We start from the raw sequence: 26,466 nt of genomic DNA, 5'->3' as shown, positions 1-26,466 counted from the left end.
GCCTACAAGTGGTGAGTTGACAGGAGACACGCTGCCGTCTCATTGGCTGCATCCTGATTCTCCACACTTGACGCATTGCATTGGTGTGAGCATTGGCTGGAGGGAGTTGTTAAATGCATAACGGGGGTGGAGAATTGTTTGCAAACCTTTCGATTGCCGTCGTGTATTTCCGTTACAGGTTGTGATAAAAATGATCCTGTTGTTATGTTTAGTAAAGAGTGTAGAAGTGTTTCCTCCCATGTCTCGTCAGCTGGACGTCGTATAAACAGAAGCAGGCGTTGGGTAAAGCCCGCGCTGCAGAGCTGGGGACGTGTCCTGAAGGAGAAAAACTCCACAGTGACAGCGGCGTGTTCCTGGACTCACACAGCCTGCAGGATGGCCAACCAAGTAAAGGTAACAACCAACAGCCATCTCACGACTACGCCACAATTAACCTCACTGCACTACACTGTTACTGGAGTGAGAACAAAAGCCCAAGTTAAATACATGTTCTCATCTCTCTCAATGTAGAGCACATTTAGCATTTATCAGATACTCTTATCCAGAACAACTTACGTCTTTTCTTATTGGCTATTCTCATCTATTATAACTGTTGAATGGGCTTGTGACGATCTGTGTCTGTTTTGTATTCTACCCCCAGGTAGTAAGAGGGACAGTAAGCAGGACGGCCGTCTGTACATCAACCTGCCCCCCCACAGACAGGAGGAGGTGGAGCGTCTGCTCCAGGAGGGGAGCGGGAGCCGCAGAGGCTCCTGGAGGACCCTGGGGGCCGCGCTGGGCTACGAGCCCGAGCAGATGGACCTGTTTGGGCACGGCGAGGCCCCTGTACACACCCTCCTTTCCAACTGGGCTCAGCAGGAGGGCTCCACTCTGGGGCTTCTGTGCTCGGCGCTGGCCCGCATCGAGAGGCCCGACGTAGCCGCAGCCCTCACCTGCCCTGCCCAGGGGGTGTCTGTGGTCTGAGGAAGGAGCCATGGTGGGTCCCAAATGGCACCCTATTCCCTATATAGTGCACTACTGGTAAGCTAAAGGTCAAAAGTAGTGCACTATGTAGGGTGCCACAGAGCCTTCCTCATGAGCCTGATAAGACTGGGTGGCATTCATTAGGAACCAAACGCAAGAAAACGGACTGAATCAGGGAGTGACGACCTGAACTTGAACCAATAAGAAATGTTTTTTTTCCGTTGCGAAACATACTGCTGCGGCGTGTACTAATGAATAGGACCCTTGTGGACTTAGGAGAGGATGGATGGGGCAAACAGCCCTCCTTCTCGCCCAGTGGGATGGCATGGCATGCCAGGGGAGGTACTCCTGACCCATAATGCCTCAGACATTTGAACTGAAGAGGACAGTGGAAGTGTTGTTGCTGGCTCGTTGAGCTGGTTCATCCTCTATTGGAAATGTACAGTATATCCACCATCCTTCCAGTATATATATATATATATATATATTACCATACTTGTGTATAATCTGCCCAAGCGTTCTAGGAATGGGTATTTATTTGCAGCAATGTCAGAAGGATCCACTCTCTTTCCTGATTTGTTTTGCAGCAATGTGAGGAGGATGCACAACAGCTGACCGTAACTAACTGAACAGGCATGGGAATGAAATACTCTGTAGAATATTCTTTACATGAAATAAAGGCATTCTGTTCATATTAACAATCAGTCGTGAATTTTAAGACCTTTGTAAATATTTGATCATACATTCATTGTAATATAGTGTTAGAAAGGTTTTCAAGCGTGAAGGGGCAATCGCAAACATCTTTGACTGAGGATGACTGACTGACTGACTCTCTCTCTCTCTGTCTCTCTCTCTCTGTCTCTCTCTCTCTGTCTCTCTCTCTCTCTCTCTGAGGCCTCAAATCAGTGATGTACTATCAGCGTTGCTAGCCACTGCCTCTCTCCTATCATGGTTTCTGGTGTGGCTGGCTATCCAGAACATTATCGTGATGTAACAATCAATCACTTATTCTTGTGTATATTCTAACGTCATGGTGTGTGTTTTTCTAAGATGTCGTTTTATATAATAAATGCTTTTGAAGGTGTGAGAGAGAGTCAAACGGTGTTCTCTGAGCTTGTTGTGTTACATGCTCTGACAAGTACAGTGGTTTCTGTCCTACCCGAACGTAACAGCAAGCAGCTACCTGCTCTGTGGTAGTTTATTCTGGAGATAATCAATGGCCGTCTTTGTTTGTCTCAGTCACCTAACTGAACAAGGGGTGTGACTTGTAACATAAATTAAACAAGTATGTGGTCATGTCAGAGGAAAGTTTGGAAGACTTCTATTTACAGTTGAAGTCGGAAGTTTACATACACTTAGGTTGGGGTCATTAAAACTCATTTTTCAACCACTCCACAACTTTCTTGTTATCAAACTATAGTTTTGGCAAGTCAGTTAGGACATTGTAAACGACACAAGTAATTTTTCCAACAATTGTTTACAGACAGATTATTTTACTTATAATTCATTGTATCACAATTCCAGTGGGTCAGAAGTTTACATACACTAAGTTGACTGTGCCTTTAAACAGCTTGGAAAATTCCAGAAAATTATGTCATGGCTTTAGAAGCTTCTGATAGGCAAACTGACATCAAAAGTGCAAATCAATCCCAGAACAACAGGTACTTGTGAAGATGCTGGAGGAAACAGGTACAAAAGTATCTATATCCACTGTAAAACGAGTCCTATATCGACATAACCTGAAAGGCAGCTCAGCAAGGAAGAAGTCACTGCTCCAAAACCGCCATAAAAAAACATTCTACGGTTTGCAACTGCACATGGGGACAAAGATCGTACTTTTTTGAGAAATGTCCTCTGGTCTGATGAAACAGAAATAGTGTGGTTGGCCATAATGACCATCGTTATGTTTGGAGGACAAATGGGGAGGCTTGCAAGCCGGAGAACACCATCCCAACCGTGGCAGCATCATGTTGTGGGGGTGCTTTGCTGCAGGAGGGACTGGTGCACTTCAAAAAATAGATGGCATCATGAGGCAGGAAAATTATGTGGATATATTGAAGCAACATCTCAAGACATCAGTCAGGAAGTTCAAGTTTGGTCGCAAATGAGTCTTCCAAATGGACAATGACCCCAAGCATACTTCCAAAGTTGTGGCAAAATGGCTTAAGGACAACAAAGTCAAGGTCTTGGAGCGGCCATCACAAAGCCCTGACCTCAATTCCATAGAAAATTTGTGGGCAGAACTGAAAAAGCCTGTGCGAGCAAGGAGGCCTACAAACCTGACTCAGTTGCACCAGCTCTGTCAGGAGGAAGGGGCCAAAATTCACCCAACTTATTGTGGGACGCATGTGAAAGGCTACCAAAAACGTTTGAACCAAGTTAAACAATTTAAAGGCAATGCTACCAAATTCTAATTGAGTGTATGTAAACTTCTGACCCACTGGCAATGTGATGAAAGAAATAAAAGCTGAAATAAATCTCTCACTACTATTATTCTGACATTTCACATTCTTAAAATAAAGTGGTGATCCTAACTGACATAAGACAGGACTTCCATTTAACTCTCTCCATTAGTACTGAATCTGAGGAGACTTCCATTTAACTCTCCCCATTAGTACTGAATCTGAGGAGACTTCCATTTAACTCTCCCCATTAGTACTGAATCTGAGGAGACTTCCATTTAACTCTCCCCATTAGTCCTGAATCTGAGGAGACTTCCATTTAACTCTCCCCATTAGTCCTGAATCTGAGGAGACTTCCATTTAACTCTCCCCATTAGTACTGAATCTGAGGAGACTTCCATTTAACTCTCCCCATTAGTACTGAATCTGAGGAGACTTCCATTTAACTCTCCCCATTAGTACTGAATCTGAGGAGACTTCCATTTAACTCTCCCCATTAGTACTGAATCTGAGGAGACTTCCATTTAACTCTCCCATTAGTACTGAATCTGAGGAGACTTCCATTTAACTCTCCCCATTAGTACTGAATCTGAGGAGACTTCCATTTAACTCTCCCCATTAGTCCTGAATCTGAGGAGACTTCCATTTAACTCTCCCCATTAGTCCTGAATCTGAGGAGACTTCCATTTAACTCTCCCCATTAGTCCTGAATCTGAGGAGACTTCCATTTAACTCTCCCCATTAGTCCTGAATCTGAGGAGACTTCCATTTAACTCTCCCCATTAGTCCTGAATCTGAGGAGACGTCCATTTAACTCTCACCATTAGTACTGAATCTGAGGAGACTTCCATTTAACTCTCCCCATTAGTCCTGAATCTGAGGAGACCTCCATTTAACTCTCCCCATTAGTCCTGAATCTGAGGAGACCTCCATTTAACTCTCCCCATTAGTGCTGAATCTGAGGAGACCTCCATTTAACTCTCCCCATTAGTCCTGAATCTGAGGAGACTTCCATTTAACTCTCCCCATTAGTCCTGAATCTGAGGAGACCTCCATTTAACTCTCCCCATTAGTCCTGAATCTGAGGAGACCTCCATTTAACTCTCCCCATTAGTGCTGAATCTGAGGAGACTTCCATTTAACTCTCCCCATTAGTACTGAATCTGAGGAGACTTCCATTTAACTCTCCCATTAGTACTGAATCTGAGGAGACTTCCATTTAACTCTCCCCATTAGTACTGAATCTGAGGAGACTTCCATTTAACTCTCCCCATGAGTCCTGAATCTGAGGAGACTTCCATTTAACTCTCCCCATTAGTCCTGAATCTGAGGAGACTTCCATTTAACTCTCCCCATTAGTCCTGAATCTGAGGAGACTTCCATTTAACTCTCCCCATTAGTCCTGAATCTGAGGAGACTTCCATTTAACTCTCCCCATTAGTCCTGAATCTGAGGAGACGTCCATTTAACTCTCACCATTAGTACTGAATCTGAGGAGACTTCCATTTATCTCTCCCCATTAGTCCTGAATCTGAGGAGACTTCCATTTAACTCTCCCCATTAGTACTGAATCTGAGGAGACTTCCATTTAACTCTCCCCATTAGTCCTGAATCTGAGGAGACTTCCATTTAACTCTCCCCATTAGTGCTGAATCTGAGGAGACTTCCATTTAACTCTCCCCATTAGTCCTGAATCTGAGGAGACTTCCATTTAACTCTCCCCATTAGTCCTGAATCTGAGGAGACTTCCATTTAACTCTCCCCATTAGTACTGAATCTGAGGAGACTTCCATTTAACTCTCCCCATTAGTACTGAATCTGAGGAGACTTCCATTTAACTCTCCCCATTAGTACTGAATCTGAGGAATATAATTATATTCTAGGAATAAGCTAATTTGTTTTTCCACAGAATGATCAGAGGGCACATATGGAGATAATAATTTACAGTTATTACATGTTGGTCTTCAATCATAATGCAACTCTTTATAACAGGTTTATTAAATACTCCTCAATTAAACCACTTGATGGGTCACACAGTTAAGAGGTTTGGATGTAGGAGGGTATTTAAAGGGGTTAGGACAGAGACAGTATTAGGAGGGTATTTAAAGGGGTTGGGGCAGAGACAGTATTATTAAATACTCCTCAATTAAACCACTTGATGGGTCACACAGTTAAGAGGTTTGGATTTAGGAGGGTATTTAAAGGGGTTAGGACAGAGACAGTATTAGGAGGGTATTTAAAGGGGTTGGGGCAGAGACAGTTTTATTAAATACTCCTCAATTAAACCACTTGATGGGTCACACAGTTAAGAGGTTTGGATTTAGGAGGGTATTTAAAGGGGTTGGGGCAGAGACAGTTTTATTAAATACTCCTCAATTAAACCACTTGATGGGTCACACAGTTAAGAGGTTTGGATGTAGGAGGGTATTTAAAGGGGTTGGGGCAGAGACAGTTTTATTAAATACTCCTCAATTAAACCACTTGATGGGTCACACAGTTAAGAGGTTTGGATTTAGGAGGGTATTTAAAGGGGTTGTGACAGAGACAGTTTTATTAAATACTCCTCAATTAAACCACTTGATGGGTCACACAGTTAAGAGGTTTGGATTTAGGAGGGTATCTAAAGGGGTTGGGGCAGAGACAGTTTTATTAAATACTCCTCAATTAAACCACTTGATGGGTCACACAGTTAAGAGGTTTGGATGTAGGAGGGTATTTAAAGGGGTTGTGACAGAGACAGTTTTATTAAATACTCCTCAATTAAACCACTTGATGGGTCACACAGTTAAGAGGTTTGGATGTAGGAGGGTATTTAAAGGGGTTGTGACAGAGACAGTTTTATTAAATACTCCTCAATTAAACCACTTGATGGGTCACACAGTTAAGAGGTTTGGATTTAGGAGGGTATTTAAAGGGGTTGGGGCAGAGACAGTTTTATTAAATACTCCTCAATTAAACCACTTGATGGGTCACACAGTTAAGAGGTTTGGATTTAGGAGGGTGTTTAAAGGGGTTGGGGCAGAGACAGTTTTATTAAATACTCCTCAATTAAACCACTTGATGGGTCACACAGTTAAGAGGTTTGGATTTAGGAGGGTGTTTAAAGGGGTTGGGGCAGAGACAGTTTTATTAAATACTCCTCAATTAAACCACTTGATGGGTCACACAGTTAAGAGGTTTGGATTTAGGAGGGTATTTAAAGGGGTTGGGGCAGAGACAGTTTTATTAAATACTCCTCAATTAAACCACTTGATGGGTCACACAGTTAAGAGGTTTGGATGTAGGAGGGTATTTAAAGGGGTTGGGGCAGAGACAGTTTTATTAAATACTCCTCAATTAAACCACTTGATGGGTCACACAGTTAAGAGGTTTGGATGTAGGAGGGTATTTAAAGGGGTTGGGGCAGAGACAGTTTTATTAAATACTCCTCAATTAAACCACTTGATGGGTCACACAGTTAAGAGGTTTGGATGTAGGAGGGTATTTAAAGGGGTTGGGGCAGAGACAGTTTTATTAAATACTCCTCAATTAAACCACTTGATGGGTCACACAGTTAAGAGGTTTGGATGTAGGAGGGTATTTAAAGGGGTTGGGGCAGAGACAGTTTTATTAAATACTCCTCAATTAAACCACTTGATGGGTCACACAGTTAAGAGGTTTGGATTTAGGAGGGTATTTAAAGGGGTTGGGGCAGAGACAGTTTTATTAAATACTCCTCAATTAAACCACTTGATGGGTCACACAGTTAAGAGGTTTGGATTTAGGAGGGTATTTAAAGGGGTTGGGGCAGAGACAGTTTTATTAAATACTCCTCAATTAAACCACTTGATGGGTCACACAGTTAAGAGGTTTGGATTTAGGAGGGTATTTAAAGGGGTTGGGGCAGAGACAGTTTTATTAAATACTCCTCAATGAAACCACTTGATGGGTCACACAGTTAAGAGGTTTGGATTTAGGAGGGTATTTAAAGGGGTTGGGGCAGAGACAGTTTTATTAAATACTCCTCAATTAAACCACTTGATGGGTCACACAGTTAAGAGGTTTGGATTTAGGAGGGTGTTTAAAGGGGTTGGGGCAGAGACAGTATTATTAAATACTCCGCAATTAAACCACTTGATGGGTCACACAGTTAAGAGGTTTGGATGTAGGAGGGTATTTAAAGGGGTTGGGACAGAGACAGTATTAGGAGGGTATTTAAAGGGGTTGTGACAGAGACAGTATTAGGAGGGTATTTAAAGGGGTTGTGACAGAGACAGTATTAGGAGGGTATTTAAAGGGGTTGGGACAGAGACAGTATTAGGAAGGTATTTAAAGGGGTTAGGACAGAGACAGTATTAGGAGGGTATTTAAAGGGGTTAGGACAGAGACAGTATTAGGAGGGTATTTAAAGGGGTTGGGACAGAGACAGTATTAGGAGGGTATTTAAAGGGGTTGGGACAGAGACAGTATTAGGAGGGTTTTTAAAGGGGTTGGGACAGAGACAGTATTAGGAGGGTATTTAAAGGGGTTGGGACAGAGACAGTATTAGGAGGGTATTTAAAGGGGTTAGGACAGAGACAGTATTAGGAGGGTATTTAAAGGGGTTAGGACAGAGACAGTATTAGGAGGGTATTTAAAGGGGTTGGGACAGAGACAGTATTAGGAGGGTATTTAAAGGGGTTGGGACAGAGACAGTATTAGGAGGGTATTTAAAGGGGTTGTGACAGACAGTATTAGGAGGGTATTTAAAGGGGTTAGGACAGAGACAGTATTAGGAGGGTATTTAAAGGGGTTGTGACAGAGACAGTATTAGGAGGGTATTTAAAGGGGTTGGGACAGAGACAGTATTAGGAGGGTATTTAAAGGGGTTGTGACAGAGACAGTATTAGGAGGGTATTTAAAGGGGTTGGGACAGAGACAGTATTAGGAGGGTATTTAAAGGGGTTAGGACAGAGACAGTATTAGGAGGGTATTTAAAGGGGTTGGGACAGAGACAGTATTAGGAGGGTATTTAAAGGGGTTGTGACAGAGACAGTATTAGGAGGGTATTTAAAGGGGTTGGGACAGAGACAGTATTAGGAGGGTATTTAAAGGGGTTGTGACAGAGACAGTATTAGGAGGGTATTTAATGGGTTTGGGACAGAGACAGTATTAGGAGGGTATTTAAAGGGGTTGGGACAGAGACAGTATTAGGAGGGTATTTAAAGGGGTTGGGACAGAGACAGTATTAGGAGGGTATTTAAAGGGTTTGGGACAGAGACAGTATTAGGAGGGTATTTAATGGGTTTGGGACAGAGACAGTATTAGGAGGATATTTAAAGGGGTTGTGACAGAGACAGTATTAGGAGGGTATTTAATGGGTTTGAGACAGTATTAGGAGGGTATTTAAAGGGGTTGTGACAGAGACAGTATTAGGAGGGTATTTAAAGGGGTTTGGGGCAGAGACAGTATTAGGAAGGTATTTAATGGGTTTGGGACAGAGACAGTATTAGGAGGGTATTTAAAGGGGTTAGGACAGAGACAGTATTAGGAGGGTATTTAAAGGGGTTAGGACAGAGACAGTATTAGGAGGGTATTTAAAGGGGTTGGGACAGAGACAGTATTAGGAGGGTATTTAATGGGTTTGGGACAGAGACAGTATTAGGAGGATATTTAAAGGGGTTGGGACAGAGACAGTATTAGGAGGGTATTTAATGGGTTTGAGACAGTATTAGGAGGGTATTTAAAGGGGTTGTGACAGAGACAGTATTAGGAGGGTATTTAAAGGGGTTGTGACAGAGACAGTATTAGGAGGGTATTTAAAGGGGTTGGGGCAGAGACAGTATTAGGAGGGTATTTAAAGGGGTTGGGACAGAGACAGTATTAGGAGGGTATTTAAAGGGGTTGTGACAGCGACAGTATTAGGAGGATATTTAAAGGGGTTGGGGCAGAGACAGTATTAGGAGGGTATTTAAAGGGGTTGGGACAGAGACAGTATTAGGAGGGTATTTAAAGGGCTTGGGGCAGAGACAGTATTAGGAGGGTATTTAAAGGGGTTAGGACAGAGACAGTATTAGGAGGGTATTTAAAGGGGTTAGGACAGAGACAGTATTAGGAGGGTATTTAAAGGGCTTGGGGCAGAGACAGTATTAGGAGGGTATTTAAAGGGCTTGGGACAGAGACAGTATTAGGAGGGTATTTAAAGGGGTTGTGACAGAGACAGTATTAGGAGGGTATTTAAAGGGGTTGTGACAGCGACAGTATTAGGAGGGTATTTAAAGGGGTTGTGACAGAGACAGTATTAGGAGGGTATTTAAAGGGCTTGGGACAGAGACAGTATTAGGAGGGTATTTAAAGGGGTTGTGACAGAGACAGTATTAGGAGGGTATTTAAAGGGGTTGTGACAGCGACAGTATTAGGAGGGTATTTAAAGGGGTTGGGACAGAGACAGTATTAGGAGGGTATTTAAAGGGGTTGTGACAGAGACAGTATTAGGAGGGTATTTAAAGGGGTTTGGACAGAGACAGTATTAGAAAAAAGTCTTCACCCAACCTGTTTTTTAAGATATGCTTTCCCTTTCCTTGAGATTCCTGCTCCCTCCCTCCCCTCCATCCCAACCCCCTCCTCCACGACTTCTACTCACTCTGTCCTCAGCTGAAATCTGTTCAGGATTTCTCTCTCTGCCTTTACTCTGTGCTCTAAGTGGGAGCAGGCCTGCGTCTCTCTCTAGCAGGGCCCGAGGCAGGCAGCATTCCATGATTTCTCTCTCTGTCTTTACTCTGTGCTCTAAGTGGGAGCAGGCCTGCGTCTCTCTCTAGCAGGGCCCGAGGCAGGCAGCGTTCTATGTCGTCATGGACACCAGACACTCCAGCTTAACTGTGGTCTGGAGCACACAGGCATGGGGCTGCGGAATGCACATTAACTCAGAGTGGGATGGAGGTGAGGGGGGGACCCGATACCCTATATAGTGCACTTCTTTTGTCCAGATCCCTATGGGATCCCTATGCCCCATGGTGGCGGTGGGGTTATAGTACGAGCAGGCATAAGCTGTGGACAACGAACACAATTGCATTTTATTGATGGCAATTTGAATGCAGAGATACCGTGACGAGATCATGAGGCCCATTGTCGTGCCATGTTTCAGCATGTTAACGCATGGGCCCATGTCGCAAGGATCTGAACACCATTCATGGATGCTGAAAATGTTCAATTTTTTTCATGTTCTATATACTCAGACATGTCACCCATTGAGCATGTTTGGGATGCTCTGTATCGATGTGTACGACAACATGTTCCAGTTCCCGCCAATATCCAGCAACTTTGCACAGCCATTGAAGAGGAGTGGGACAACATTCCACAGGCCACAATCAACAGCCTAATACACTATGCGAAGGAGATGTGTCGTGCTGCATGAGGCAAATGGTGGTCATACCAGATACTGACTGGTTTTCTGATCCACGCCCCTATCTTTAAAAAAAAATTGAATCTGGGACCAACAGATCAGTGTCAGTGGAGGCTCCTCAGATGAGGACCATCCTCAGTAAATTTCATAAAAATAAAAAATGTTAAGACATTGAAAAAGTTGACCTTTTTAGATAAAACTACACTAAATATATTCACGTCACTAAACAATTGATTAAAACACTTCCTCAACAGCAGTCTGTAGAGTAGCACCATTGTAGCCGGAGGACAGCTAGCTTCCGTCCTCTTCTTGGTACATTGAATTGCTATGTTAGCTAGCTGGCTATGACAGAGGGATGCTATGTTAGCTAGCTGGCTATGACAGAGGGATGCTATGTTAGCTAGCTGGCTATGACAAAGGGATGCTATGTTAGCTAGCTGGCTATGACTACCCAACACAACACTGGATCTATTCCAAGTCAAGGTAAACTTTTAGTTGTGTTCAGTTTTTGCCACTGGACCGCCGGTGTAACGTTACTACATGATTGTAGCGGGTTTACTAACGCATTAGTTCTATTAGCTGTTGACTAGGACATTACTTTAGCTGATAGGAGGACAACAATGTAGGTTGTGTGTATAGAAAGGTTTTTTCGTCTGGCCACATAACCGATGGGAAAAGGTTGAGAGGGAATACGTGGCTGCTCTAACACTGAACTGTGTTTATGCGTGGTCAGTGGTGTATTCATTCCGCCTCTTCTGTTGAAAAACGTTTCTTAAACGAAAGCAAACAAAACAGGGATACAAATTCCATGCATTTGCCCAATATTAACTCTCGTTTGCAACTGTTGGACTAATGATTACACCCTAGATCAGATAGATGCAGACAAGAGTGTGCAAGGCTATATTGAATGTGTCACTGTCATCTTACATTTTTATCTCGACCTGTGTTGGAAACGTTCATTCATTGGCTGGGTTCTAGCAACCTCATGATGGGTATAGGGAATATTTGACTATCGTGTAGTAGCCTAAACCTATCGATTTTACATTGAACTGGGTGAATGGAATATGAATGAGAGTCATCCAATATGCTGGAATAGAAATAAGGCCACGCTCATGAAAAATAAAAAGTGCTCCCTCAGAGGCACAGACCGCCACTGTAACAGATGCATATCTGTATTCCTAGTCACGTGAAAGCCATAGATTAGCGACCTAATGAATTGTTTTCATTATATGAACTGTAACTAAGTAAAATATTTGAAATTGTTGCATTTATATTTTTGTTCAAATCTTGTCAAAAGTAGTACACTAAATAGGGAACAGGCTGCCATTTGGGATGTAGCCAGCCTGTCCCTCCATATGCACCCTGTATTGAAGGGGTAAGTACACAGTGCACTACTGGGTGTCTAACCATGTAGTGGAGGAACTTCTCATTTGGCTCTGGGTAAACGCTAGAAATATTTCAATAGTGTGCAAGTTGAAAATGGAATACACATTTTTACAAAAACTTTATTTTTCTTTTAAAATGTTTGTACACTCAGTATGACAATGTGCTTGCACAGTACTTACAGTAGAGTTGGGGTGAAACTCTTTTTGTACAGACAAAAAAAATTAAAAAAAGTCTCAAAAACAAACAAAACAGAAATTGCTGCAACCCCCACCACCAAAATAAAATAAAATAAAACAAGAGGCTGTGAATCGGTGGAATCCTGGCTTTAGCTTACAGAGGAAGGGGGTGTTGATTTGAGCTGCTGGAGCAGACAGGGGTACTCACTTCGACCCCCGCCCCCCCCCCTTTCATTCACCTGTGTTTGGTATACTGACACCAGGCTATTGACAGGTTATATCACGGACCAACAGTCCATCCTTTCACAAACACTCTGCTTACCTAAACATTCTCAAACTATTTCTCAATATATTCACATATAAAGCACTATAATACATGTGTGTTTGAACATGGTTTTAATGCAATTCAAATGGTGGTGTGAGAGTTACCTAAAGGATTAACGACCCCAAGCCTATGAACCGGTAACCCTGACGACAGGACACAAACCTTGTTACCCCGGAGACTAAGGAGTAAAACAGCTTGTGTAGCAACAAGACGACAGCACAGGCGCCTCTGATGCCCGTCTAAAGGAATTATAATAGTAAAAAAAAGAGTTAAAATGACCACGCCCCATTGTGGAGGAGGGGGGTCGAAACGGAACGAGGGACAGACTGACTGACACATAAGCATCATGTGTCTGATAGCATCCAAATCCTGTTCACTTCATAGTACAAGTTAATTAAAGACAAAAACATTAACCCCGTCCCCTGCTGTTCCTTATTCACCACCAAGTCCTCTGTCTGTCTGTCTGTCTGTCTGTCTGTCTGTCTGTCTGTCTGTCTGGTCTGGTCTGGTCTGGTCTGGTCTGGTCTGGTCTGGTCTGGTCTGGTCTGGTCTGGTCTGGTCTGTCTGGTCTGTCTGGTCTGTCTGTCTGTCTGTCTGTCTGTCTGTCTGTCTGTCTGTCTGTCTGTCTGTCTGTCTGTCTGACCCACTACTTGATACAGTCAGACGAGTAGGCGGACTGAAGAGAACAAGCTTCATAATAAAGTTCATTCTTCAATTTTTGTATTAAAAAAAATTTTTACTCAGGGAGGGAGCATTGGAACATGGACTACGTCCCAAATGAACACCATTCCCTACATAGAGCTCTCGTCTAAAGTAGTGCACTCTGGGATTCCCCTATAGACCCTGGTCTAAAGTAGTGCTCTTTTTAGGAAATAGGGTGCTATTTGGTAAGCAGCCATGGAGGAATTCCCATAAGTACACCAGTCAGCACGATAGAACCGAACCCAGCCTCCATCCGGACCGAACCCAGCCTCCATCCGGACCGAACCCAGCCTCCATCCGGACCGAACCCAGCCTCCATCCGAACAGAACCCAGCCTCCATCAAGCATTCATATAACAACAGAGGCGCCGGAGGATTGTGGTCTGAAGGCAGGGAGGGCACCAGATACCCTAGTCGAGTCAATAGCTGGCTTGGGGGTGTGGCGGGCGGGCGCACCAGGGGAAAGCCAGTCATATGGACAAACAGCGATTTTGTCTTTCTTTACACGGATCCATTTTTGACCAGTTAATTGCCACTGCTGGACTTCATACAGCAACATCCCAACAGTGGAAAAACATTGAAGAGCAATTTAAAATGGTGGTATGTCTGACTCTTTCATTAATCCTTTTCAGACAGGGGAGGAAGAGTTCTAGAGAGAATATGTAGATAAGATTTGAAAACATTGTTAGTTAGGTAAGAAAGTTAAACTGGAAAAAAAATGTAGAAAGCTAACATGATAGTGACACTATAGGTCAATGTAGCACCCCTCTCTGGGTCTGAGTGCCAAACAGCACCCTATTCCCTACTTAGGGCACAGAGAATAGGGTGCTAGTTGAGACGCAGCTTAGGTGTCGCACACTTCTCTGTGGACACTTCACCTGGATCCTCCGCCCTTTGGGAGACACCTCCCTCCTCGCCATGATTCTCACCCCCCTCCCACTAGTCCCCTCCCATTAGTCAGTGGGCCCGGCGGCAAGCCTTCAAGGCATCAGTTTAAGACACCGTCTTAGTCAACATAAATATGTGTCTGGAGTGATCCCACCTCCACAGTTCAGTTTCCCAGCGTGACTTGACTTTAATCTGGGTTTCAGTGGGTCTCCTTTCACCATTTGTGGGCCCCAAACAACTGTAGCCTAATCATATTTTCAAGTCTTGATCCCCGTTCTGTTCCTCCAGTCAGACGCAGTGTTAGTCCAGCTCAGTGTCCTCTTTGGGCCGGTAGATGTTGCCGAACTTCTGCATGTATTTCTTGATGTACTCCTTGGTCTTGTGCTTGACGTTCTCGTTGCACTCCAGGTCCTCTGGGTTCTTACAGGACTTCAGCTCCTTGTTCATCACGCCGTGAGTTAGCTGGAGGAATAGAAAGGGGGAGAAAAGGAAGTCAGATGTTTCTCCTGACAACAACATCGGTAATGGGTAACTTTCCCATAATTCCCAAGTTTTCTAGAATCCTGGTTTGAGGATTCAGGATCTTCTGCTAATTCCGTCCTGATTCCATGAATCTTCCAAACATGATTTCTGGAAAACCTGGAAAGTTATGGGAATTTTACAACCCTGCAACAACAAAACTGAAACTAGCTCCATCAAAAGGAAGAATGGAGGTTAGGTCACACTGTGAAGAGATGAGGCTTTCATTCTGACTGATCCATTTCATGAGCTTTGTTCCCCTCCTAAAAATGTAGACAGTGAAATGTCAGGGCTGCGTCCCCCAAAATCTCAGCTTTCTATATAAAACGAGTCAATCCAAAACGTTAGCTGGCGCTCTAGTTTTTAAGAGGTTCTGCTTTAAGGGTTTGTTCTGCACGGTAATTAAATCAAAATGTGAACATGCCAGTTTACTTGGCCTCTCTTTTGTTTATTGTGACCATGTGCTCAAGAGTAGTAGTGTGTCCAAACGGCACTCCATTTAAACAAGTCCCCAGCGAGTTGTGGTTGTCAACCCAGAGAAACACTCAAAACTACTTGAGGGGGAAAAAACAGAGCTTTATGCCCTTTGGAAGAAAGAATGCTGGCTGAGCATTGAGAGAGAGAGAGAGAATGTCCCAAATGGCACCATTTTCAATACATAGTGCACTACTTTGGAATAGGGTGCCATTTGGGATACACACAGATGCAGTGTGAGCTGAAGGTTCAGGCGTTTAGTTCTGGTCTGGGGGAAGAGCTTTAGTGAGATGTGAAGGGGAAAACCTTTATCCTTTCAAGTTAATTGCTATTCAGGACTTTAATTCAATACTCTGACTGTTGGGAGAGGTTCATGTTTTGGATGGTTTGAGACAATAAAATACAAATACCCAGATGATTGCTTTCCACACACACAACCCCCCCCCCCCCCCCTCCCTACCTTTCTGGCAAGGTGTTTGAAATCCTCGGTGTTGACAATGCGTCCCAGTTTGCAGTCTGGTTTCCGGAACGGATTCAAGCAGGTCACAATGAACTGTGACATCTAAACACAGGAAATAGGAGGTCAAATCGATCGTGTAGAGATGACATTCATTACATTTCAGTCATTTAACAGACACTCTTATCCAGAGCCACTTACAAGTGCATTCATCTGAAGATAGCTAGGTGGGACGACCATGTATCTCAGTCATAGTAAGATGGGCTTGACATTAACTTGTAACTTTTTTAGCCACTTGTCAAATGTGCAAACGCGGCTTTGATCAAAAAAAAAAATAATACATCTCACAAATACATAATTGAAAGACCACTTGTGCCTGTCAACGCAGAACTACTATAATTATACTCTGATGAGCTCTGCAGAGACCGGTAGGACCGAGAGTAAAACATTGCATCCCAGGGACACTTTCCATCCCTTTCTGATCGGAGTAGCCTAATTGTTTGATATAATTTTTTTACTTGTCCATTCAGACAACTTAAAGGTGTTGAAAGCGTTCCACAGGGATGCTGGCCCATGTTAACTCTAATGCTTCCCACAGTTGTGGCAAGTTGGCTGGATATCACCATGTGCAATGCCAAGCGTCATTTGGAGTGATGAATCACAATTCACCATCTGGCAGTCCGACAGAAGAATCTGTGTTTGGCGGATGCCAGGAGAACACTACCTGTCCCACCCAATGCATAGTGCCAACTGTAAAGTTTGGTGGAGGAGAAATAATAGTCTGAGTCTGTTTTTCATGGTTTGGACTAGATCTCTTAGTTCCAGTGAAGGGAAACCTTAACACTATAGCATTCAATGACATTCTAGACAATTCTGTGTTTCCAACTTTGTGGCAAGTTTGGGGAAGGCCCTTTCCTGTTTCAGCAGGACAAATGCCCCTGTGCACAAAGCGAGGTCCATACAGAAATTATTTGTCAAGATCGGTGTGGAAGAACTTGACTTGCCTGCACAGAGCCCTGACCTTAACCCCATCAAACACCTTTGGGATGAATTTTAACCCAGACTGCGAGCCAGGCCTAATCGCCCAACATCCGTGCCCGACCTCACAAATGCTCTTGGCTGAATGGACGCAAGTCCCTGCAGCAATGTTCCAAAATCGAGTGGAAAGCCTTCTCAGAAGAGTGGAGGCTGATATAGCAGCAAAGGGGGAGACCAACTCCCTATTAATGCCCATGATTTTGGAATGAGATGTTCGATGAGCAGGTATCCACATACTGTTGGCCATGTGTAGTTGAGGAGGAGGTGAGGAGAGGAGGAATCACAGGAAGACTGAGATATGGACGTTGACTCACCTCTTTCCGGAACGTCTCCTTGCTCCTCTTGGCCAGCTCACTGGATGTGTCTGCCTCTGCTGTCTTAGTAGAGAACTGTGGAAACACACACACACACACACACACACACACACACACACACACACACACACACGATGGGAGAGATGAGAGATGTCAGGGAACATCTCAGTCTATAGAATAGTCACGTTTTGTTTGACTAGCTTGGTTCGGCCATGGATTAATCTAAACGGTCGCCTAGCAGTCTGTCTGGGTTATAGCTACTGTCATTTTCTCAGCTGTGGCAGACAGCATCAGGCGGCAGCCATTACTTGGAGCTAAAAGGCCCAGATCAAAGGAAGTGAGGCTGTATCAGCCACACCATGGAGACCATGGATGAACCATGGCAGGTGTTGAGCCGAGGCCCTGGACTTCAAGGCCAGTGGGGAAGGCAGGCAGGCCACACCTGGTCACCAGCCCCCTCCAACAGGAAAGGAGGGAGCCACACAAAGCAGGGATATCCTGCCAGGATAAAGGCAGGGCTCCCTCTCCGGCTAACAGTACCCACCCTACTCAGCCCCAGAGACAAGCAGTAGACAGTTGATGCCCCCCCCAGAGACAGGCAGTAGACAGTTGATGCCCCCCCCAGAGACAGGCAGTAGACCGTTGATGCCCCCCCAGAGACAGGCAGTAGACCGTTGATGCCCCCCCAGAGACAGCCAGTAGACAGTTGATGCCCCCCCCCCCCCCCAGAGACAGCCAGTAGACAGTTGATGCCCCCCCCCAGAGACAGCCAGTAGACAGTTGATGCCCCCCCCCAGAGACAGCCAGTAGACAGTTGATGCCCCCCCCCAGAGACAGCCAGTAGACAGTTGATGCCCCCCCCCAGAGACAGCCAGTAGACAGTTGATGCCCCCCCCAGAGACAGCCAGTAGACAGTTGATGCCCCCCCCAGAGACAGCCAGTAGACAGTTGATGCCCCCCCCAGAGACAGCCAGTTGATGCCCCCCCCCAGAGACAGCCAGTAGACAGTTGATGCCCCCCCAGAGACAGCCAGTAGACAGTTGATGCCCCCCCCCCAGAGACAGCCAGTAGACAGTTGATGCCCCCCCCCCAGAGACAGCCAGTAGACAGTTGATGCCCCCCCCCAGAGACAGCCAGTAGACAGTTGATGCCCCCCCCCAGAGACAGCCAGTAGACAGTTGATGCCCCCCCCCAGAGACAGCCAGTTGATGCCCCCCCCCCAGAGACAGCCAGTAGACAGTTGATGCCCCCCCCCACAGAGACAGCCAGTAGACAGTTGATGCCCCCCCCCCCAGAGACAGCCAGTAGACAGTTGATGCCCCCCCCAGAGACAGCCAGTTGATGCCCCCCCCCACAGAGACAGCCAGTAGACAGTTGATGCCCCCCCCCAGAGACAGCCAGTAGACAGTTGATGCCCCCCCCCCCCCCCCCCCCCCGAGACAGCCAGTAGACAGTTGATGCCCCCCCCCCCCCCCCCCCCCCCCCAGAGACAGCCAGTAGACAGTTGATCTCATCGTAAAGACATATCATCGTAAAGAAAGAGAGAAGACATCTCATCGTAAAGAAAGAGAGAAGACATCTCATCGTAAAGAGAGAGACATCTCATCGTAAAGAGAGAAGACATCTCATCGTAAAGAGAGAGACATCTCATCGTAAAGAGAGAAGACATCTCATCGTAAAGAGAGAGAGATGGAGACATCCCATCGTAAAGAAAGAGAGATGGAGACATCTCATCATAAAGAGAGAGAGATGGAGACATCTCATCGTAAAGAGAGAGAGAAGACATCTCATCGTAAAGAGAGAGACATCTCATCGTAAAGAGAGGGTCTCTCCCTCTCTGGAGACACACATATGAAAACATTTCAGCTCAGAGACAAAAGGGCCCAGTGCGTAGACGCTAAACCACGAAACCACAAACCTGGTTTCCATTACGATCAAAGAAGAGGGGAAACAAATGACAGAAAAGAGAGAGAGAGCGAGAGCTCAAGAGAGAAATGCATAATAACCATTCCTACAACCCATATAGGCCCCCTCAGATCAGACCTATGACACTCCTGCCTACCCCATGCACCCCACTCCCACAAAGAGGGCCTCAACATGGAAGTCACACATACACCCAGGCTAACAGGCCCAACCCCCACTCTTACACTAGCCCAAGCCAATGGCATGTACCAGATGCTCAACAGGCTCTGCTCACACTTACTGGTCTGGGGCCAAACCCCACGATTAACAACATTGGACACTTTATGGAACACAAAGCCTTCACTATCTCATCCTGGAATATCCAAGGCCTGAGGTCATCTGCCTTTGGCCTAAAGAGCAGGAACCCAGACTTCACTAAAGAAATACAGACATTGTCATCCTACAAGAAACACGGTATAGAGATGGACTCAGTGGTTACCCTCTAGGTTACAGAGAGCTGGTAGTGCCATCCACCAAACTACCAGGTGTGAAACAGGGAAGGGTCTCAGGGACTTTGCTTATTTGGTATAGAGCAGGTATAGAGCAGACCTAACTCACTCTCTTAAATTAATCAAAACAGGAACATTTTATATTTGGCTAGAAATTCAAAAGGAAATGAACTAAACAGAGAAAAACATCCTACTGTGTGCTACCTATACCCCCCTACTAGAATACCCATACTTTAATGCAGACAGCTTCTCCATCCTGGAGGGGGAAATCAATCATTTCCAGGCCCAGGGACATGTACTAATTTGTGGCAACAAACACCTACCTGGAAGTGACAGCATTCCCTTACCCATCCATATAACCCCCTAGGCACAACTACGACAATCTAACCAACAAAACGGGTCAACTCCTGCAGCTCTGTCACACGCGGGGTATATACACATAGTCCATGGTAGGCTTCGAGGGGACTCCTATGGTAGGTACACCTACAGCTCATCTCTTGGCAGTAGTACCGTAGACTACTTTATCACTGACCTCAACCCACATTCTCTCAGAGCGTTCAGTCAGCCCACTGACACCCCTATCAGATCGCAGCAACATCACAGTCTACTTGAAAAGAGCAATACTCAATCATGAAGCATCAAAGCCAAAGCAACTGAATAATATTAAGAAATGCTATAGATGGAAGGAAAGTAGTGTGGAAACCTAACCAAAAAAACAATTAGGCAAATTCAATTCCTGTTAGACAACTGCCTGGACAAAATGTAATAGTGAGTAGAAAACAAACCGTATATCTCAGCTTCCCTATCAAATCAAAACTGTCAAGACAACCTAAGAAAAGTAGCAACAATGACAAATGGTTTGATGAAGCAAAAAAAACCTAAAGAAAGAAATTGAGAAACCTATCCAACCAAAACCAGACCCAGAAAACCTGAGCCTACACCTTCACTATGGTGAATCACTAAAACAATACAGAAATACACTACGGAAAAAGAAGAAACAACACGTCAGAAATCAGCTCAATGTAATTGAAGAATCCATAGAATCTAACCACTTCATGTGAAAATGCTAAAGAAACAACACGAAGAGCTATCTATCCAAAAACAGAGATGTGTGGATAAACCACTTCTCCAATCCTTTTGGGTCTATAACAAATAACAGCAAAAACATATACATGATCAAATACAAATCTTAGAATAAACTATTAAAAGACGACCAGAACCCACTGGATTCTCCAATTACATTGAATGAACTACAGGACAAAATACAAACCCTCCAACCCAAAAAGGCCTGTGGTGTTGACAGTATCCTAAATGAAATGATAAAATATACAGACCACAAATTCCAATTGATATGCGTCAACAACAACCTTGGGAAAATCGTCTGCATTATCATCAACAGCAGACTTGTACATTTCCTCAGTGAAAACAATGTAGTGAGGAAATGTCATGTTGGCGTTTTACCAAATTACCGTACGACAGACCACGTATTCATCCTGCACTCCCCACTTGACAAACAAACAAAGGCAGTTTTCTCATGCTTTGTTTATTTCAAAAAAGCCTTCCACTCAATTTGGCATGAGGGTCTGCAATACAAACTGATGGAAAGTGGTGTTGGGGGGGAAAACATACAACATTATAAAATCCATGTACACAAAACAACAAGTGTGATAAAATTGGCAACACACACACATTTCTTTCCACAGGGCCATGGGCTAAGACAGGGATGCAGCTTAAGCCCCACCCGCTTCAACATATACATCAACGAATTGGCGAGGACACTAGAACAGTCTGTAGCTCCCATCCTCACCCTACTAGAATCTGAAGTCAAATGTCTACTGTTTGCTGATGATCTGGTGCTTCTGTCCCCAACCAAGGAGGGCCTATAGCAGCACTTAGATCTTCTGCACAGATTCTGTCAGACCTGGGCCCCGACAGAAAATCTCAGTAAGACAAAAATAATGGTGTTCCAAAAAAGGTCCAGTTGCCAGGACCACAAATACAAATTCCATCTAGACACCGTTGCCCGAGAGCACACAAAAAAACTATACATACCTCGGCCTAAACATCAGCGCCACAGGTAACTTCCACAAAGCTGGATCTGAATGATCTGAGAGACAAGGCAAGAAGGGCCTTCTTTGCCATCAAAAGGAACTTAAATTCAGCATACCAATTAAGATCTGACTAAAAAAAATACTTGAATCAAACCATTGCCCTTTATGGTTGTGAGGTTTGGGGTCCGCTCACCAACCAAGAATTCACAAAATGGGACGAATACCAAATTGAGACTCCACATGCAGAAATCTGAAAAGATATCCTCGGTGTACAACGTAAAACACCAAATAATGCATGCAGAGCGGAGCAGGAATGATATGTGGGTTGGATCTTGTACCTCCTAAACCTAGTTCACCCTTACCATCAGATGTTGATGAAGATGTGTGGGTTGATTTAACAGCTCCTAAACCTAGTTCACCCTTACCTTCAGATGTTGATGAAGATGTGTGGGTTGATTTAACAGCTCCTAAACCTAGTTCACCCTTACCTTCAGATGTTGATGAAGATGTGTGGGTTGATTTAACAGCTCCTAAACCTAGTTCACCCTTACTTTCAGATGTTGATGAAGATGTGTGGGTTGATTTAACAGCTCCTAAACCTAGTTCACCCTTACCTTCAGATGTTGATGAAGATGTGTGGGTTGATTTAACAGCTCCTAAACCTAGTTCACCCTTACTTTCAGATGTTGATGAAGATGTGTGGGTTGATTTAACAGCTCCTAAACCTAGTTTACCCTTACCTTCAGATGTTGATGAAGATGTGTGGGTTGATTTAACAGCTCCTAAACCTAGTTCACCCTTACCTTCAGATGTTGATGAAGATGTGTGGGTTGATTTAACAGCTCCTAAACCTAGTTCACCCTTACCTTCAGATGTTGATGAAGATGTGTGGGTTGATTTAACAGCTCCTAAACCTAGTTCACCCTTACCTTCAGATGTTGATGAAGCTTTTAAAAAGATGTGATTCACTGCATCAAATCAACTGCATCTGCAGCCAGCGCTATAGTGTCTGTCTACATCCCCAAGTGGAACCCTCACCCCTATGTAGTGCACTACTTTAGACCAGGACGCATAGGATAGTGGTGCACTATGTAGGGAATAGGGTGCCATTTTAGGATGTAGCCTCTGCATGACACTCCAGACTAGAGGCCCTTCGGGGGGGTGATTTTCTCTCCCAGGAGAGGAACCACAGCTGAAAATAATCCCTTTTCCAACATCTTCAATTAACCGATGGGAGGAACACTATCATCATGTTTTACACGCAAGCACAAACATTCCAGGAAGCAAACCAAGCTCAAATATTTTTTCTTTCGCACCGATGAGTTAAGAGTAGATCTGTTTTCCACACCATCATCTATTAGAAAAACCTCTCGTGTCCAAAAACCACAAGGCAATGTAATGGATATTATAGCAGGGTTTCTACTCCTAGACTCACACCACCACTAGGGGCTCGGACCTAAAGACTGTATGGAACTCTGCTGACCATGTATGACCATAGTCCCGTGGACAAATGACACCTTAGTCCCTGGACAGTGCACTACATTCGACTAGAGGCCTGTGTGAATCTGATTCAACCGTGAGACATCAGATTTGGGTCCTATTCAAATACCTTAATAACCACCCACCCACCCACCCAACCTTCCGTCCTTCCTTGAGGAAATCACTGACCTACCAGTCAGATTGGTGAAAGTAATGAGATGGAAGGAAGCCATGTTTTCATCTATCAACTAACATACAGATCAGTGCCCACGTTTCCATCCAACCTTCTTATACGAGTAAAGTACTTGTCGGATATTTTGTTGTTGTCATGACAGGCCTGATGGAAACACAGTAAATGTGTCGACCAATCAAAATACTCTCGACAAGGTGAGATCTTTTTGTGTCTATAAAATGAATAACGCGAGAAATGTCATCAGAAATGCTTTTATGCTCAAATATTGATATAATAACCATTATATGGAAGTAAACTTGGAGTCGTGCGATGACATGTTGTGTGGTCCTCCCACTACGACTGGTCAGGAACGCCTGCAGTTTATTAGGCTGCAGATGAGATAAACGATTCACTTGATGCTCCTTTCCAATAAACATCCAGAGAAGAGCATCAATAGAGTTGAAAATGAGACGGAATCCAATTTAACTTGAATTTAAACCGCAAAAAGTATTTTTTACCTTTATTTAACTAGGCAAGTCAGTTAGGAACAAATTCTTATTTTCAATGACGGCCTAGGAACAGTGGGTTAACTGCCTGTTCAGGGGCAGAACGACAGATTTGTACCTCGTTGCAAGTTCAAATCCCCGAGCTGACCTTCCGGTTACTAATCCAACGCTCTAACCACAAGGCTACCCTGCCGCCCCAAGTGCACTGTCATCACACACAGCCTTTCATCTGCAACAAGTCAATTTGATGGAAACATCTCTGGGGGGAAAATACACAATGGCTTTTATGCAGACTGTTGAATATTCGTCACCAATTGGATGGAATCTGTCACCAATTTGATATCTGTCACCAATTGGATATCTGTCACCAATTGGAAATCTGTCACCAATTGGATATCTGTCACCAATTGGAAACCTAGCTAGTGATTATATCAAGGAAGGAAGGATGCATTTGAAAGGCCTTGGCCTGTGTGTTTTCAGGGTCAAAGGTCACCTTGGAGGGGTTCTCGTCGTAGGTGGGTGTCCCCAGGTCCATCTCAGCCTCGTGGTCTAAGCTGTGAGAGTCTTCACTGACCCCGTCCCAGCTGCTGGGAGGATCCCACTGAGTCTGCCTGTAGGAGGGAGGGGTTAGATACACAGTAAGACACACAATTCCAGGCAGACAAACGCAGCCAGACACACAGAGCTAGTCAGACATGTGCAGTCAGACCGACAAGCTGACAGATACAGTCACAAACGCAGACGGGCAGAGACCCAGGCAGAGACCCGGGGCAGAGACCCAGGCAGCCTACCTGGTGATGACGTGATAATAGTAGATCTTTCCCTCTCCGTCCCGTGCTACCTTCCAGCTGGGGGGCAGGACAATGGTTTTGGGTTTGGGAGGAGAGGGAGGGGGCAGGTCTATCATACTGTTGGGGACTAACAGAGTGTTGGGCATCTCCTGCACAGAGGAAGAGAGGCAGGTGAAAAGGCAGGAAGTCTCCTCTAGTGGTTAGAAAACAACTGTTTATGAGGCCTTCATCATGATAAAACACCAAATAATAGTATGAAACTGCCGGACAAGAATCAAGACGACCATCACGGTGATACACTGCCTCCCCCTTGTGGTAGCTTGGGGAAGGGTACGGCCAGACAGATTTGGTGTATGAGGTAGTGAGACAATGTTTTTGTCTTGTTTTTTCAACGGAGTCATCCGCTGACGGATGATGGACAACCGAGAGGATGCGCAACATGTCGACCTTTGTGAGTCTGCAACTAGTCTGAAAGTCATTGACTTTGTGTGAAGTTTTAACAGACAACTACGGACAACGATTAATGCATATATTTCATCCGTGTTCATGCCTCTGGGTCTGGCTGGAGGCCTTACCTGCTGGACAGTCTGTGAGGTGACGATGGTAGTGACCGTACCCCCCTGCTGAACCACCACTCCTTGCTGGTGACCTGTGTACACCGGCTGACCATGGAGGTAGTTGGCAGCCGGATCAGCGTAGGCCTGGCCAGAACAGGGTTGACAGATCACACAGAGATCACACAGATACTCAGAGAGAGACCTTCTGATCTAGTCATGAAACAGGTATTTTTTTTCATGCGTTGTTTGAAAGCCTCTATCTACGAAGGGCGATATGTGTTGAGTGTTCATGGACACTGTGCAGTGCGTGTGCCTACCTGCAGGACAGGTGTGTTAGCCTGTGGATAGGCCGTGGGGATACTGTAGATGGTCTGACAGGGCTGGCCCTGGTAGTAGATGGCTGTCTGGGTGGGAGGTGGTGCTGGGACAACCTGGTACTGTGGTGCTACCTGGGTCTGTACCGTCACAGCCTGCTGGGTGGTAGGGTCCCACAGCGTGGCGTAACTCCCCTGGCCCGCCGACACCTACAACAATAATATAGGACGTTCGGAGTTAGGGGACCAGACGGAATTTGCAACTTGCACCGATGCGGCCAATTAAAAGTGTTTATTCGCACAGCCAAGTCAAAGGGACCAAACGAGACCAATGGCAGCACTCTGGAGCCATGAATAATAATGACTGTTATTTACAGCGCTTTTCAAAACACCGAAAGTCACTTTACAATAAAAAATTAAATAAAAAAACCCGTTAAAATGATGAGAAATATAAAAAGTAAAGCACCTGAGGGGGTGCTGACACGGCTGACAGGACGCCTACACCCGGGTCCTGGCCCGCCACGCTGGGCTGCTGGGCATACTGCTGGGCGGTGCCGGGGTGGAGCTCCAGAGGCGTAGTGGGTTGGTGGATGTGTTGGGAGATGCTGGAGAGGTTGGAGACTGGAGGGGGCTGGGAGGTAGAGGAGGGAGAGGTCATGCCCAGCTCGGTGATCAGAGCCTGGGGAGGGGTCTGCTCCAAGACCAGAGTGGCTGGGACCAGGGGCTCCACGGGAGGGGTAGGCAGCAGCACCTTGCCTGCGTTGGGGTTGACGGGGTCCACGTAGGTCTGGAGGGGGTAGCCGGGGGGGTAGTGGATGAAGCCAGCTGGGCTGGTATTGTAGGTCAGGGCTGCATCGTAGGCTAGCGTCTGGAGTTGCTGCTGCCGCTGTTGATGTTGTTGTTGTTGTTGTAACTGTTGATGTTGTTGTAACTGTTGTTGTTGTTGTAACTGTTGTTGATGTAACTGTTGTTGTTGATGTTGTTGTAACTGTTGTTGTTGTTGTTTCTGGGCCTCGCGCTGGGCCACCTCCTGCTCAAACAGCTTCCTGCGCTCCTCTGTGGACAGCTTGGTGCGTTCCTTGGTGATGGAACGGGTCTTCTTACTGCTGTTAGCCAGGTCAAACCTAGAAACACACAGTCAATACTACTGTCTACAGAGATCAACACAACAGACATTTCTAC

At 45.1% G+C, this 26,466-nt stretch overlaps 2 protein-coding genes across 3 annotated transcripts in view; one reads left to right on the top strand and one right to left on the bottom strand.

Annotated features, from left to right (window-relative positions):
• The window catches only part of nradd (neurotrophin receptor associated death domain), a 20,838-nt gene extending 18,788 nt beyond the window's left edge, over positions 1-2,050 (top strand). For both annotated transcript variants that reach the window (XM_036936139.2, XM_036936137.2), the window contains exons 4-6: positions 1-11; positions 251-393; positions 641-2,050. The exon at positions 1-11 is cut by the window's left edge and continues 233 nt beyond it. In XM_036936139.2, coding sequence (XP_036792034.2) covers positions 1-11; positions 251-393; positions 641-963 — 477 coding nt within the window. In that variant the 3' untranslated portion in view covers positions 964-2,050. The remainder of the gene's footprint in view (positions 12-250; positions 394-640) is intronic.
• A 10,162-nt stretch (positions 2,051-12,212) lies between these two features.
• The window catches only part of LOC149984793 (histone-lysine N-methyltransferase SETD2-like), a 41,870-nt gene continuing 27,616 nt past the window's right edge, over positions 12,213-26,466 (bottom strand). The window contains exons 16-23 of the mRNA XM_090186818.1: positions 25,751-26,408; positions 25,288-25,494; positions 24,989-25,114; positions 24,414-24,562; positions 24,116-24,233; positions 17,004-17,078; positions 15,655-15,756; positions 12,213-14,663 (exon numbers count right to left, since the gene is read on the bottom strand). Of these exons, the coding sequence (XP_090042944.1) occupies positions 14,502-14,663; positions 15,655-15,756; positions 17,004-17,078; positions 24,116-24,233; positions 24,414-24,562; positions 24,989-25,114; positions 25,288-25,494; positions 25,751-26,408 (1,597 nt within the window). The 3' untranslated portion in view covers positions 12,213-14,501. The remainder of the gene's footprint in view (positions 14,664-15,654; positions 15,757-17,003; positions 17,079-24,115; positions 24,234-24,413; positions 24,563-24,988; positions 25,115-25,287; positions 25,495-25,750; positions 26,409-26,466) is intronic.

This window comes from Oncorhynchus mykiss, chromosome 2, assembly GCF_057628025.1.
Source record: "Oncorhynchus mykiss isolate SJ-2025 chromosome 2, ASM5762802v1, whole genome shotgun sequence".
NCBI lineage: Eukaryota > Metazoa > Chordata > Actinopteri > Salmoniformes > Salmonidae > Oncorhynchus > Oncorhynchus mykiss.
The sequence above is the reverse complement of the archived record's forward strand: the minus strand, read 5'-3'. Positions and strand labels throughout refer to the sequence as shown.